Consider the following 14,701-nt stretch of genomic DNA (forward strand, 5'->3'; position numbering starts at 1 on the left):
CCCCAAAATTTGTTTTGGTTAACAAAATTCATTGACCAAGTTTTTAATGACATGACCAGGTATGACTGTTGAGTGAAGACTATTACAGACTCAACACTAATTCATCTGGAAATATTATGATTTCTTTATCCAGATACTTTCCTTATTCCTTCTTTTTTAATCGTTTGTTCATTTTAGATACCATGACAGTAGAGTATATTATGGCATATTATTCATACATGGAGTATAACTTATTCTAATTAGGATCCCATTCTTGTGAGTGTACATGGTGTGGAGTTACACTGGCCATGTATTCTATATGAACATAGGAAATTTACATGCAATTAATTCTACTGTCTTTCCTATTCCCCTGTCTTTACTTCATTCTCTTTATCTAATCCCAACCTTATTCCTTCTTATTCAGACAAAAAAAAAAAAAAAAAACCAGAAAAAAGAAACCAGCACGCTGAGAACAACAAACTGGAGTTCTGTTTGGCTAACGGGCAGTCAATGTGTCCATTTCTGAGGACACTGAGACCATGTGCTCCCAGGAACACCTGCAGAGTTTTAAGGAACAGTGCTTCAGGGACCTCCCCTACTCTCCCTCTCTACTCCACCATGTCCTTCCCTAGAGACAGATCTCAGTACCCTCAGAGGCCCTGTAGAACTCTTTAGTGCTTATGGAGAGTTGTTCTTGAATCATTTCCCCAACTGATCTTCCTGGATTAGCAATGCATACAAAAGGGGTAACACAGAAGAGTGTGATTTTTCTGAACGTGGTATCAAATTCTAGTTTGGGATTTTTATATTTACTATTGTGCTGAAGGCCAAACTGAGACTCTTGGATAATGTGTAGAACTATATGAGAGAGAGAGAGAGAGAGAGAGAGAGAGAGAGAGAGAGAGAGAGAGAGAGAGAGAATATGAGAATATGAATGAATAGTGCTAATATAAAAGCTGGTAGAAGCTTCTTATAGGGATGTCCTTCCATAGGAAAATGGGTCATAGGAAATTGTAAATGTAGGTAAATTGGCTGCTAAAAATACTTTCTATTTTAGAGGCAGCCAAATAATCAACAATTTCTTTTTAAAAAATATTTTTAATTGTCAATGGACCTTCATTATGTTTGTTTATATGTAGTGCTGAGGATTGAACCAATGCCTCCCATGTGATAGGCAAGCCCTCTACCACTGAGCTAAAACCCCAGCCCAATGATTTGATTTCTAACACTCATGTTTGCCATGAGGACTTTTACAATGAGATTATATGGCCAAACTTATTTCTCTGTTTACTTTACCAAAAAGTTGTCAATTGCCCCTAAATCTCTCCTCCAAAATTCTCAAAAATGTCTACAGACATCTCAAAAAAAAAGTATGTATATTTTTCAGATCTCATGATTTCTTGAAGCTCTTCCTGCAACATTTGATTATTGCTCTTATAAATAGGGTAAGAATTACAATTAAGAAAGATTTGAAAATGACATATTATCTTAGTAAACACGATTGTAAATAATTAGTTGCTACATTGTCGCCTTTCCTTGATATTATATTCATGTTGGAAGCTCTTAACCATATATGTAGAATCAATTCACTAAGGTGTATGTGGTTGTTTTAGTAAAAAGTTTGAATTGAGGTTTTGTTCAATACTATAACTCCCTAATTCCACAGTTTCTTTGAGAAAATCAGATTCAATTTATGGCATGTCTTTCTGGATCTACATCCTGTTAGAGGTGAGCACCCTGCCTGCTGTCACTATCGTAATGGAAGATGAGTCAGAATTTCTTCCTTCCTTCCCTTGTTTTCCCTATGTCCCTGATTACTCCCAGCAGTTCACTTTCTACAGAGTAAATTTCTCAAGGAATTAATCTATGACTTAGGTACCCAAGTTTCCCAGATCTTTGTAGTCGTCATATCTTTGTTTTAAAAAATGTAAATACTGCCACCTCTCTCACCACTGCTCTTTTGTTTTGGTTTGTTTTGTTTTTTTGGTTTTGTTTTGTACCAGGGATTGAACCTAGGAGCACTTAACCACTGAGCCACATCCCCAGCCCTTTTTATTTTTTATTTTGAGACAGAGTCTTGTGTTTCAGGCCTTGCTAAGTTGGTGAGGCTGGCTTTGATCTTGCAATCCTCCTGCCTCAGCCTCCCAAGCTACTAGGATCATAGGCATGCACCCAGCCACTGCTGTCTTTTTAAATAACCAGAATAACCTTTGGAGTAGCTTTAGTGGTCCTCAAGAGTTAGAGGCTTTCTGGGATGTTCTGAAACCAAGACTGCAAGTTGTGTACCATGATTGAAGAAAGGAAAATACCTACTTAGCATCATCATGATCCTGGGTAGTTATATTATTTATATGCTAAACCTTCTTTCAAATGATGAAATTGGGGTCAAGAAAAAGTAGATAGTGAAGTGCAGTACAAATACCTCTCCAGCTTTGGTAAGCTTGCTATGGTCAACAGAGATATGTCTTCATAAAAAAATGTCCCCACCCCCTCAAATAGTGTGTATGCTGGGATCCATAAGCAAACTCATTTATGATGTCACCAGTGTGGCAAAAATATCACAGGAAATTCTGCTATGCCTAGAGTAAGCAGCCAGCTCAGGCATGCTATTTGACCAATACCATCCAACTGGGGGCTCCCATTTTAGCATCTGTCATCAATCACTCAGCCTTGGTTCTTCAGCACACTCTGCGTTGCTTTTCATACATTTTCACCCTACCTATCTACTCATGTCTGAAAAAAGAGCACCTTTTCTCTAACCACTAACAGGTTTGACAGGTCATGTCACCTACTGTCTTCCTCCTCATCTCTCCTTCATCCCCTTTGTGCTCTAGCAGCGAGTGAATACACTACTGGGAGGTTATGGTCCATCATCTTCAATGTAAAACTTTTCTGATGTTTCTTAAAGTGCATCGAAGCAAAGTCAGGGGCTTTTTAGAGTGTTCTACTGAGCTTTTCAAAAATGAAATTTCCCCCCTACCAGTGAGAGAGGGACACCTATAGAATGGCAGAGCTATTTCAACTCTGTTCACACTAGTGTGACATATAGGATAAGGTGGGAGGGGGCCTCAATAGATTCACCAAACACTGTACATTTAGATCATGTAATACAAAGTCACTACTAGATAAATCTTCCTAAGACAAATACTGTCGCAGCAGAAAGTTTCCTACAATACACATCAGAGGGCCCTTATGCTCCTTTGTCCAGCTTAACACCACCGCAGCCATGTCCACATGACCGTCACGGATCTATTTGGATGGCTTAGCCCTTAACAAAGATGACCCATGGAAGTTGGATCACATTTGTGGGAATTTTATCCCTTGATGTGTTTAACAAGGGGGACAAGAAGTATGAGCAGTGTTCTGAGAAACAGATAATTAAAGTAAGAGAAGCAGATCATGTCAATAAGGGCAGAAGTTAGAAAGTCTAAATCCTTTTTGTCTTTTAGATGTGTGTACTAGCAGTAGTACCAAAAAAATATAGTCCTTTCATAAATATTTGTTAAGAATTCTGGAATTATTTTAAGCAATCGTCTAGAGATTCTAGACTAGACAAAGCATCCGAAATAAATCCTTGCAGTTTGTGGTATAGAAAGTGAATTACAGGACACCAGAAAATAAAATGTACATTCAGATTTATGAGCTGAGACACCAAAGCCACTGAATGTTTTTTTCTCACCTAGAAACACTCTTAAGTATAAACATACCATCCAACAAGAAAACTCTCACATATCCTTTGTGGAAAGGATAGCAGAATGAAGTGTGGCACCTGAGGTCCCTGTGGGCTATCTTCATTTATACCAGGTCGGACAGTTTGTGCCTGACAGAAGGCACCTAGGAAGGGAAGACAACCAATGTGAAGATTTTAAGCACATTTTGGGCATCATAAATATTCTAGATACTCCACTGGGCCTATAAGGGCAACTTGGTCTAAATGGTTTTCCACCTTCCTCCTGGAGAACCCACCAGTTCCTCCTATAAGGACTTCTTTTCCATGTAAAGGCCCAGAACCAGTTAATGACATTCAACAGTGTAACAGCATGGAAAGAAAGTTTGTAAATGAACTATGTTCCTCCCTTTCCTCCCTAATTTCTTTCTCCCTGTGCTCTAAAGATCAGGGTATCTCCTTCTAACCCCAGAGCTTGTGTTTAATGTACAAAGAATACTTGGCAAATGTCCTACGTGTTCTAATTCATAGATGGAAGGAGAGAACAGCTCATGCAAGCACTGATTTGACATTGATGAACCCCAGCAGGCATTGGGAGCCAGTCCCCCACCACCCTTTGGACTGTCTAAAATGCCCTCGCTAGCCGGAGCCCTGTGCTAGCTACAGCATTTGCACATTTCTTGTTAATCAGCTGCCTAGGCTCGAGACTGTGTGTTTTGGTGTTGTTTGTGTGTGCAATCTCGTGCTGCTTCCTGAACGCATGTGTCCCTTCCCTTCACAGCCTACTCGACACCCAGCACCTCCCCCGCAAACCGATTCGTCAGTGTTGGACCACGGGATCCAAGCTTTGTAAATATCCCTCAACAGACACAGGTGGGCCGCTCTCATCTTTTCTGTATGTGGTGCAGCTTGTATTATTCATCAGGTGCATTTTAACTTGTCTTCTGGCACACTGGGCTGCACGTCCCAGCCCCACTTCAGCCCCTCTCCCCCTGAGCCCAGCCCTCCCAGCCCTCCCAGCCCTCCAGCCATGGTTCCATGTGTTCTCAGGAATCCTAGAAAATGTGCCTGCAGGTTTCGCTTGTGGTATTCAGGGTGTACAAGAGGAGGGCGTCAGTGCCATGATGGCCCTTGCTGTGCAGGGTGAGGTTGCCGGTACCCCCCGCCCCCATCAAAGAGTTCATGGCTCTCTAAATGCAAGCAGACAGAAGTGGGCTCTACAGAATCTGGTTGCAGAGACATCAGAGTGCATGCTGGAAGTGGGGGGACCAGCCATTCCTCTGTATTCAGTATAGGGTCCCCAGGAACCTGGCAAGCTTTCTAAATGAAAGAGGAGACAGGCTTGATGAGCCATATGAAGTTGCTGGTGTTGGTCCAGAAATCAGCGTTTGGAATAGTGGCTGCTGGCCCTGGGGTGCAGGGAGCGGGGCAGGGAGGACATAGTGTCATTCTGGAGGGAAGCAATTGAGAGAGGCATATGCATGAGGTCCAGAGTTTGTCTGTCAGTAGACGGGTGTGTTTGGGAGTGGTACAGGTAAAAGTGAAGAATTCTTTTTAAAAAGTTTTGGAATGGCTGCTGTGAATTTGGAAGCAATGGTCATTTTTGAGTTCCAGGACACGTTTGTAGTTTTGTGAAATAGAATTAGGTCCAAGTTTTTAAAAGAAGCTACACTGATTTCCTAGTTAGAATGTGACCATATATTATCATAGCTGACTCAAGGAAAGTGTTGTCTCTGTAAGGCTCTTCATGTGGTGTTTGAAATATTATCTGAGCAATTTTGTGCATGTGCCTGGGTATGTGAGCCCTAGATGCCTAATTTGTAACTATTCATCTGTTTGTAAAATTATAGTCAGGTGCTTATGACCATAATAGATTTGCCTTTCTGGGTCCATTTGCTCCCTCTCTATAGAACTTTGGTTTATCGTTTTGTCAACAGAACAGATTCAACTTCATGGCCTCTGAAGCCCTCCTTCCATCTAAGTAGGCCCATGGTAGTACAGCACCAGCCAAAAGGGAGAACTGGAGGAAGTGGGGGAGGTTAACGCTTGAATTTTCCACCTCTGTTGTTTCTTCTGATACTGGCTTGCACATGGTTTCTGGGATTAAAGTCTCCTATTTGGTTCCTCCCATAAAACTCTTTCAGTTATTTGCTTACTTCCCCATACCTTCAAATACTCAAATATTTTCCTGGTGAATTTGAAGTTAAATGTTTACCTTGAAAACTTTAAAATAGAACATACTTTGACTTAGTGCTATTGGCTATGTGTTTTCAAGTGCAGGAGAGGTGAAGAATTGTGGCCAGTGGCTCTCTGTTGGATGAATACTTTCTTTTCTCAGAGCATTAGTGTATTCAGGTTACTTCATTAAAAACCCTAAAAATACAGCTTTGAAATGTCCTGTCTGTATTTTACATAGTAACTTTTATATACACGTTGATTCACAGCACTGAAGTAGTATCCTTTGTTCCATTCAATTTATTTCTAATTAAAATGTGGTATATTCCAATGTCACTTTGTTTCTCAAATGCCTTATTTAACCCTGAGACTGAGTCTGTGTGATTCTGACCACAAAAATTCAATTCTTAAAAATCCAGATTTTCCACGCATCTGGATGAATGATGTCATAGAGACCCAATATTGGCATCTGGCTGAATTTTTTTGGTTTCCGTTAAATGTTTGGCTTCAGGAGGACAATAGCTTAAATGCTTCTTACCACAGTGACACCTGCCACATTTGGCTTGAAGAAAGACATTCCCAAATGTCTTATAAGATATTATGCTAATGGAATGGTCATTTTCCCATAGATATAGATATGATACATCTTGCGGTAAAAATTGTGTGCTGTACTTATTTTAATTTTTAAGATGTATTAACACTTTTTTTAAAAAAAGAAACTATTTTCTGGAACTATTTGGTGTTAGATACTTGTGTACAGAGAAATAATAAAATAGTAAATACAAGCTACCTTTCAGAAGGACATTAGTTTCAAGAAGGAACTCTTTTTCACAGGAATTTTTAAAAACAAAATTTGAACATGACCTGCAGATTAGTAATTTCCTAGGCATGCTGTGTTTTTGCTGTACTGATACTTTTGTTAGAAGACACGAAATTTTTATTAATTGAAACACAGGGGAGTTTTCTGGGAAAGCAAAATTTATCTTCCTAACTCTGAAGCAGTAAAAATTGGAGATACTTGAGCTTTCTAAATGCAGAAGAGGTATTCTTCACTTTAGTCCATAAAGAGATGCAAGATAAAATGGCCTTTCTTTCTCCCAAAGACCAGTTCCCAGTGGAGAGCTCTTAAAATGCCTAAAGCGTCATTCTATATAAGACATATTCTGTTCTGTTTTTTTTTCCCCCTATAAGAGGGAAATTAGTGCAGAGACATTGTAAGCAGGCTTTTAGTTAATATTAAGGCCTTTCTTAAGAACAAGTATTATTTGATTGTATGTTATATTTACTGAGCATTTTCTGTGTACTAAATGTTTTAGGTTCACTATCCAACAAATCTTTATAGCCACCCAATAGGATAGATTACCTCCACTTTATATATATATGGAAACCTCTTCTTTAAGAGATTGTTGATTTTCCCAAGGACATAAGTAGTGAAACAAAAATTTGCACCCAGTTTTATCCGACTCCAAGTCCCATGCTCTCTGACCACTGTACCACACTGCCTCACAAGCTTGGGATCACTTTTCCCTGGAGATATTCAAACAGAGACTGACACTCAATTCTCAGGAAAACTACTGGCATGTTCTCTGCTTTTATATCTGAAACCGCATCAGAATCTCATTATTAGTATGTACCCAAAAGAATTGAAAGCAGTGTTTCAAAGAGATATTTGTACACTCACATTTTTTGCAACAGTATTCACAGTATCGAAAAGATAAAATCAACCTAAGTGTTCCATCAACAGATGAATGGATAATTAAAATATGGTTTATATATGACACGGAATAATATTCATTCTTAAAAAGGAAGGAAATACTGACACATGCCACAAGGTGGATGAATCTTGAAGACATTTATTTCATTTACAATAGAAATAAACCAGTCTCAAAAAGATACATGCTAGGGGCTGGGGACATAGCTCAGTTGGCAGAATGCTTGCCTCGCATGCACAAGGACCTGGGTTCAATCCCCAGTCACGAAAAGAAAAAGATACGTGCTGTATGGTCTCACTTACCTGAGATACCTCAAGTGGCCAACTAATAGACACAGTGAGTATACTGGTAGTTGCTAGTGGCTGAGGGATGGGTGAAATGGGGAGTTAGCATTTGAAGGTTGGGGTTTGCATTTTATGAGATAAGATGGCAATGGCTGCATTGCAGTGTGAAAGTGACCCAAACCACTAAACCACACACGTAAAAATGGTCTTGATGGTAAAGCTTGGATATATTTCGCCACCATTTTAAAAAAGTAATGATTAGATCAATTCTAAAGGTCCCCCTACCTCTTAAGAGTCTAAAATAATGTAAAACAGTTCATGACTGAGAAAAGTGCAAATTTTCATGCCTGGCACAGAGTGGCTACTCTGCACACATCAACTGAATCTGAACGATTTACAAGAAAGTTTAAAAATGGTGAGTTTTTCTTATTAGTCCTGAAACATGTTAATTCTGGAAAATACAAGTGAGAAAAATAATAAAAATCACCTGTAGTCCTACTGTTAGCATTTCTATATAAATCCATTCTAACCCTTTCTATGCATACAAATAATATTGCAAAAATGAGATCCTAGTATATACACTGTTCGGTAGCCTGCTGTTTCTTCCCCTTAACAATATATTATGGCCTTCTTTCCATGTAAATTGGAAAAATTGAATATTGGCTTTTATTGCACCTATTCATCATCTGGAATGATTGGTGGGGAAAGATAACATGGATAATTGAAAGCCATTTTTTCTCCTCCTTCTCTTGCAGTTTATTTTTTTCTCCAGAGAATTCTTCCCTCACTGGGGCAGCGTCACCTGCCCTCGCTTTGCCTTGAGCTGCGTTCCTGTGACACTGCTGCCAGTGGCACTGCTCATCTTACCCTGGCCTTGGCTGGGGTGGGGCATCCCTGGCAAGGCCTCTGTCCCATTTGTTGCCTGGCTTGTTCGCCACCTCTGCTCTTTAACTGCCTTTCACCTTCCTCCTCCACCTCCATGTTGAAGCTCCTCACCAACAGGACAGGCAGCTACCTCCCTCCCTGCGGCCTTCCAAGCACCACCAATCCTGAGAAACCGACCGTTTTCTCCATTACGGTTGATAATAACACCACAAAGACTCTGGCCATGAAAGTGTTTCTATAACTTTGGACACTATTAATACACCCTGCCTTGTCCACGGAGGGATAGTGTACAATATCCCTTGGTAGAGAACACGCCATGGTCTCAAACAGAAAGCCAGTGGCCATTTCCATTGCATCCCATAATATAATCTGATCTCTGAAAACAAGAGCCATTAAGAAGAGACATTTTTTATTTAGAGGAAAAAAATGTTAGGATTTCATCATCAGGTAATAAACAGAAATACCAGTTCCCACACAGGAGGACCGAGCAAAGAACTCATTTTGATTCAGGTTCTACTTTAATCAGAATGCTCAAATAAAATGCTTAACCTGCAGAACTCCAATGAGGACTAATTCTTTAAAATGAAAAATGAGTGCAAACAATATTAAAAACAGGCATTTCCTCCCTAACACCCAAATCTATCACTGTTCTGTATCAACAGAATTGTGGTATCTGAAATGCTATTTAAAACCAAATTACCATTTGGGCTATTAGAAGAATCGCTCCGTGAGGCATGGGCCTGATTTGTTGACAAAAAAGCACAGGTGCTGTAACCTTTGCTTAATAAATCATGTAGGCGCCTGACTCACCAGTCCTGTGACTGCTTTTGCCTCCTGAAATTTACAAATGTATGAACAACCTCACACTTCAGTGTCTTGGGAATCCACTGATCTGGAGAGGTTCCCCTCAGCGCTAAATTATGCAGGTAGCAGCCTTTTGCTTTGCCCGTTGCTCCTAGCACCCATCATACCACCTTGGACAGAGGTACCCAAGGAATGTGAGGAGGTGGAGGGGTGAAGTTCACCTCCTTCTGTTGCCGTTCTGTGTGCCATGTTTCCCCAAACCTGAAACCTAAGCTAGGGAGATCTGCAGAACTCTTCCGGGAACTCCTTTCTTTAATCACCTGATGTTTATTCATTGCTTACTGTGTCCCCAACACCTACAAAATGCAGGGAATCACAACTCCCCTCAAGTTGTGCAGAGCCTAGTGAAGGAAACAGATGTAAAGAACCCACAGTACTGACAACACTTTTAATTGTGTACAGTGTGATACCAACACTACAGGGATTTGCCCAAGAGGCTTTCCAAAGAACAGAAAGGGCAAAAGAGCTCAGAGCTTTTTCTGCCCCTGTGTAAGTTTGGTCTGCTGATATGGTTCTTGTCCATCATATCTTTTAAATCCCCTGCTTTTAATTCTTGCCATTCAGTCATGAAACTTTAGTCCAGGCTAAGAAAAGAAACAAGTTCAATTGTGTCTTCTCTGGACCAAGCAGATAAAACTAGAATCCTTTCCTACTGCAGACATATCAGCCAGGAACTCTCTCACCCCTCTTTTGCAAGAAAGGCCCGGTGGGTGCCACATCCTCACCCACCACACCATGCTCACCTGAGATCACGTCTCAGCTGAAGCCTCTGCGTCTCCCACCCTCCCTAAGCCCCCTTCCTGTGGGAGGTTAGGTACCACCACACAGAACTGCAAGGATCAGCTGGACAAAACCAAGAAATTCAGATTTCCTTAGAGAGAAAAAAAAAAGTGTCTCTCTTCCCCATGCGGCCCCACCATCTAGTTAGAATTGGATTTGTTCATTTCAGTTACAAGCTCACACACCTGAAAGATCCTCCAGGATTAGAGAGGAGGAGCAGATAAAATTCCATTTGCTCTTAACTGTGAGAAAATTTGAAACCTTAGTGGCCAAGTTGGTATTCTGTATTAAGTGTCCATTTGTGCCAGGTTCCATGCCCATGTCCGTGCTCATTTTACAGATAAGGAAACTTTTAAGTTCTGGAAAAGTGAATTTGTCCCATGATAACCAAGGTCACCGAGATTCGAACCAGTCTGTCTCCAAAACTCTCTTTCCCAAATACCCATCTGCATCCTTCTTGTTTACTGTGAAAGATGACTGACCATTTTCTCTTTAAGATGGTCTGAGATAGATAGCAACTCAGGAGGCTGAGGTAGGTGGATCCCAAGTTCCAGCAAACAAGTTTTTAAAAGGGCTGGGGGTGTGGCTCAGTGGTAGAGTTCCTCTGGGTTTCATCACCAATACCAAAAACAAACAAACAAGCAAAAAGAGATGGTCTGAGAATGACTCAGTCTCTTCCATCCAGGAATCCGGCCATTGAAATTAGGCCCAATACTCCCTGGGTCCAGTGGCAGTGATACTGAACTTGATTTTTTTTTAAGAGCTGCCTCAGTTTCCTATCAGTCCATACTTCTGTCAAATCAAGGCTGAACTTATCCTTTCATCTTGCCTGGGAAAAAGACCTTTGCTAATGACATTAGTCTGCATCTGTGAGAACAGCTTGCCTCTGTCCGAGACCAAATAGCACAGCTACTAAGAACACGGGATTTATTTTCAGATCTTGATAGAGGCCTTATTCCATGACTTAGAAGCAGGATGATGTGTATTTTATTTTTGTTGTTGTCATTGGTGGTGGTGTTTTGGTTTGTTTTTTGTTGTTGCTTTGTTTTGTTTCTTGGTAATTTAAATATTCTAGCCTAGTTTCTTAACTGTGAAACAGTGATCAATAAATACACCATTATACACATATACACATACATACACACCTCATATGGTTGTTTTGAGACTTAAATTCTGTTAGTATAGAAAAAAGTAAATACTTAGTACCTGTTAAACATTCAGTGAATGATAGTTTCTTTTTTTTTTTCTGTGTGTCTGTGTGTGTGGTAAACCCAGGGCTTCACACGTGCTAGTTTCAATTATTATATTGAGTAGATATTTTCTGGATCACAGAATATTTTCTCATTTGGCCTTAATGGGTAGAATTATTATTGTTATCCCCATCATGCAGGGAGAGGGTGGGGGAAGCAAAGTTGAAAGAGGAAAAATGACTTCCGCAGACCACATAGCCATGGGGTGGTAGAGCCAGAACACAAACCCACTTCTGGTTTCTGACTCCATGTGTCCTGTCAGAAAAGGACTTCTGTGAGCTTTCCAGCACATCATGGGCAGAACCTACTTACTGTCTGAAGCAACCCCCTAGCAGATTAGGTCAAAACCTCTCAAGTTCTTAACCCTGTGAATTGTCCCTTGAGTGTTTGCATTGAAGCTACCCCAAACACCTGGTGAAGTTGGGCACATCTGTCTTTCTGTACTGACAGCAGCCAAGGGCAGCACTTCTCCCCTTAAGCTAAATGCACCCCAAGGAAGAAGAGGCTTCCCAAGGGGGTTGGCATCTCTGGGAGCAGTAAGGACTGACCAGAAGTGCCCCCAGAATCTAACGGGAAAGGGAACTTCCGTGGAGGTGGTGCCTGGTCATCTTTGTTGTTGAATAGTGAGCAACACTGTGCAGGGATGAGCTGCCCATGCACTCTGCTTCCCTCGCTCCTGCTACTGCCCGAGGAGTGAAGCCTGCAGCTTCCCCATCTCCCACACCAACCTGAGTGCTGCACACGCTCTCTTCACATGCCCCCGGGGCTGACTCACTGGCAAGCTAAGAGACACTCTTAAAATAAGACTTTCAATAAACAGAACCTTTGTTTTTCAAGTTTTAATCTGGCAGCAGTGTTCTAGACAGGCTAGGCAAGTGTTCTCCCATGGAGCTACACCCCAGCCCCTGTCTCTCTCAGTTCTTCTGTAATCCTGTTACCTTTGAACATATGCTTTGGTTTGGTTTTTAGCCTTTTTGTTTATGATCCAAAAAAAAAAAATAGAAGGGGAAACCTCTTAGCTAAAGCAAATTGATGATTGGTGTGAGAATTAAGGGACCTACTGTGGGATCTGGCACATGTTAGCCAGTCAGCTGGTCCTGGGATTATGGATGGTGGGGCAGGTAGAGAAAATGAAGTTGGGGAAAGGTAGAAGAAAGAAGCTGTGGGTCTTGTAGAGAACTGACAGGAGTTAGATCAGAGTGTGGTGACAGCCTTGCAGGGAACTAGGAGAAACATAGTATTGAGTGCAGGGTCCCCTGTTCAGATTTCTAACCTTCCCATCATCTTGATGATGATGCTTCTGATGTGTGGAAGTTTCAGGAGCATAAGGGAAATGTGCTTGATGCTCACAGTCTGATTTCTTTGGGGGACCAGGGGAAGAAGTCATTTTGAGGGGAATAGGGGGAAAAGGGAATTGTGGAATAGGGTAGACCTGTTTTCACATCCTCGCATTGCCATTCGTCTGAGTGATCTTCTGTACATTCTCCTTTAAAATTCAGCTTCCTCATCTATGAAATGAAGGCAATAATAGCATTTAACTCCTAGGAGAAAAACCAATTAAGTATGGCTTAAACCAATCAGGTTATTTTTCCAACATAATAAGAAATCTGTGAGTGCTTATTGGCACTGTTTCAGCTGCTACATGATGCCAGCAGGAACCCACGCACTTACTAACATTCTGCTCTATCATCCTTAGCATGTTATCTTTTCATTCACAGGCTTGGTTCCTCTGATTGCAAAATGGCTGCTGCAGCACCAGACCTCATACCCATATCATACCCCATTATTCCTCTAATATCAAGAAAAAGGCCCTCCTGTACTCCACCTCAGTAACCTGCTAACAAAATTCTACTTAGGTCTCATTGGCAAAAAAAAAAAAAAAAACAGATCAAATTTTAATTGTTAGCTACAAAGGATTTAGAGAAAGCAGCACAAGTTTATTTTGATTGACTTAAATCATGACCCATTTACCCAATATTGGTCACACTTTCCTCCCTAAACAAAATCCTGCCAAGGAAGAAGGGGCAATAGATAATGAGCAGGCTAATAGTGTCTGCCATGTCCCGTTTTTCCACCCACTGGTGAGTTCCATGCATGTTCCAATGTCCATAATTGCACTTGACCTTTCTCTCTGAATTCTTGTCTTCCCATGGTGCCTGTCCTCCACATGCTCACCATGTCTAGGTGATGTAGGCTTGTGTGTATGAGTGAAGCATGACCTCTTTTCAGCCTTGTTTGCAGCCTAGATGGGGGCACAGTTGCTGGGGTGTTGTGCACACAGGTTCCAGGAGTGGGGGTTGGGTCAACATGGGTGCTAGGAAGGCCACGTTGGAGAACTGAGGCTCTGTGATGGAGCACACTGTGAAAGGGTGCCCTCTGCACGCCCTCCTGGTGCTGATCCAACAGTCAGCCACAGGTTCTGGGGTTCTTTTCTTTGACTTGGAACCAGATGCTTCCTTTGCAAAAGAAAAGAGGCTGGTGTTGCTGAGCTGGAGTCAGTGGAGGTCAGAGGACAGGAGCCGCCTGGCCTGAGGGTGCAGTGAGCACAGGTGGCCTTCTCTTGCCCTGGAGTCCTTGCTTGTGAACCTTGGGCCTAAGCAACTGGCTTTACCAAAGGTCCCCTGCTCTAAAGGACAGATTGTTTATATTTATGAAAGGCTCAGCCTCGGGGGTCCCTTTGGACACAGGCTTCCCAGGGCTTCTGATGAGCCTAAGACCCTGAAGGTCCCAGGGACACACACAGTGTCAAGGCCGGGGCCTGTTGTCTAAAATGAGATTCGGGGATGACCTCCTGTGGTTTCTCTGTGGCCCTCCATGTCCCCTTTTTTCATGCCCTCCTGTTTACTGTCCTGGTTGTTGACTGAGGATGTAGGCACAGTTTTGATCGTTAGCCTCTCTGTTTGGGAAACACCTTTTGCCTTCCAGTGGGGTTCACTTAACATACACTCCACAGAACACTTTCCCCAAAAAATATTTGCATAAGGATTTCTCCCAAGGTCTCACAGTGCTTCCTTAGAGCAGAGATGAAATAACTTAACACTTCTAATTGGTTCTCACTTTCCCGAAGCAGTGCACATTAACTGATGAATCACCAGAGCTCGTCAA

General features: G+C 41.6%; 1 protein-coding gene across 4 annotated transcripts in view; it reads left to right on the forward strand.

Moving 5' to 3' along the window:
* Positions 1 to 14,701, forward strand: part of Nfia (nuclear factor I A) — a 360,710-nt gene that overhangs the window by 320,536 nt on the left and 25,473 nt on the right. For 3 of the 4 annotated variants that reach the window (XM_046451020.2, XM_046451022.2, XM_046451018.2), the window contains one exon: positions 4,428 to 4,519. The exons of the other annotated variant lie outside the window; for it this stretch is intronic. In XM_046451020.2, coding sequence (XP_046306976.1) covers positions 4,428 to 4,519 — 92 coding nt within the window. The remainder of the gene's footprint in view (positions 1 to 4,427; positions 4,520 to 14,701) is intronic. 4 annotated transcript variants of the gene reach the window in all.

The sequence above is a fragment of the Marmota monax genome, unplaced genomic scaffold (genome assembly GCF_021218885.2).
Source record: "Marmota monax isolate L192 unplaced genomic scaffold, Marmota_monax_Labrador192_F-V1.1 WCK01_AAM20220418_F8-fsc00023, whole genome shotgun sequence".
Taxonomy (NCBI): domain Eukaryota; kingdom Metazoa; phylum Chordata; class Mammalia; order Rodentia; family Sciuridae; genus Marmota; species Marmota monax.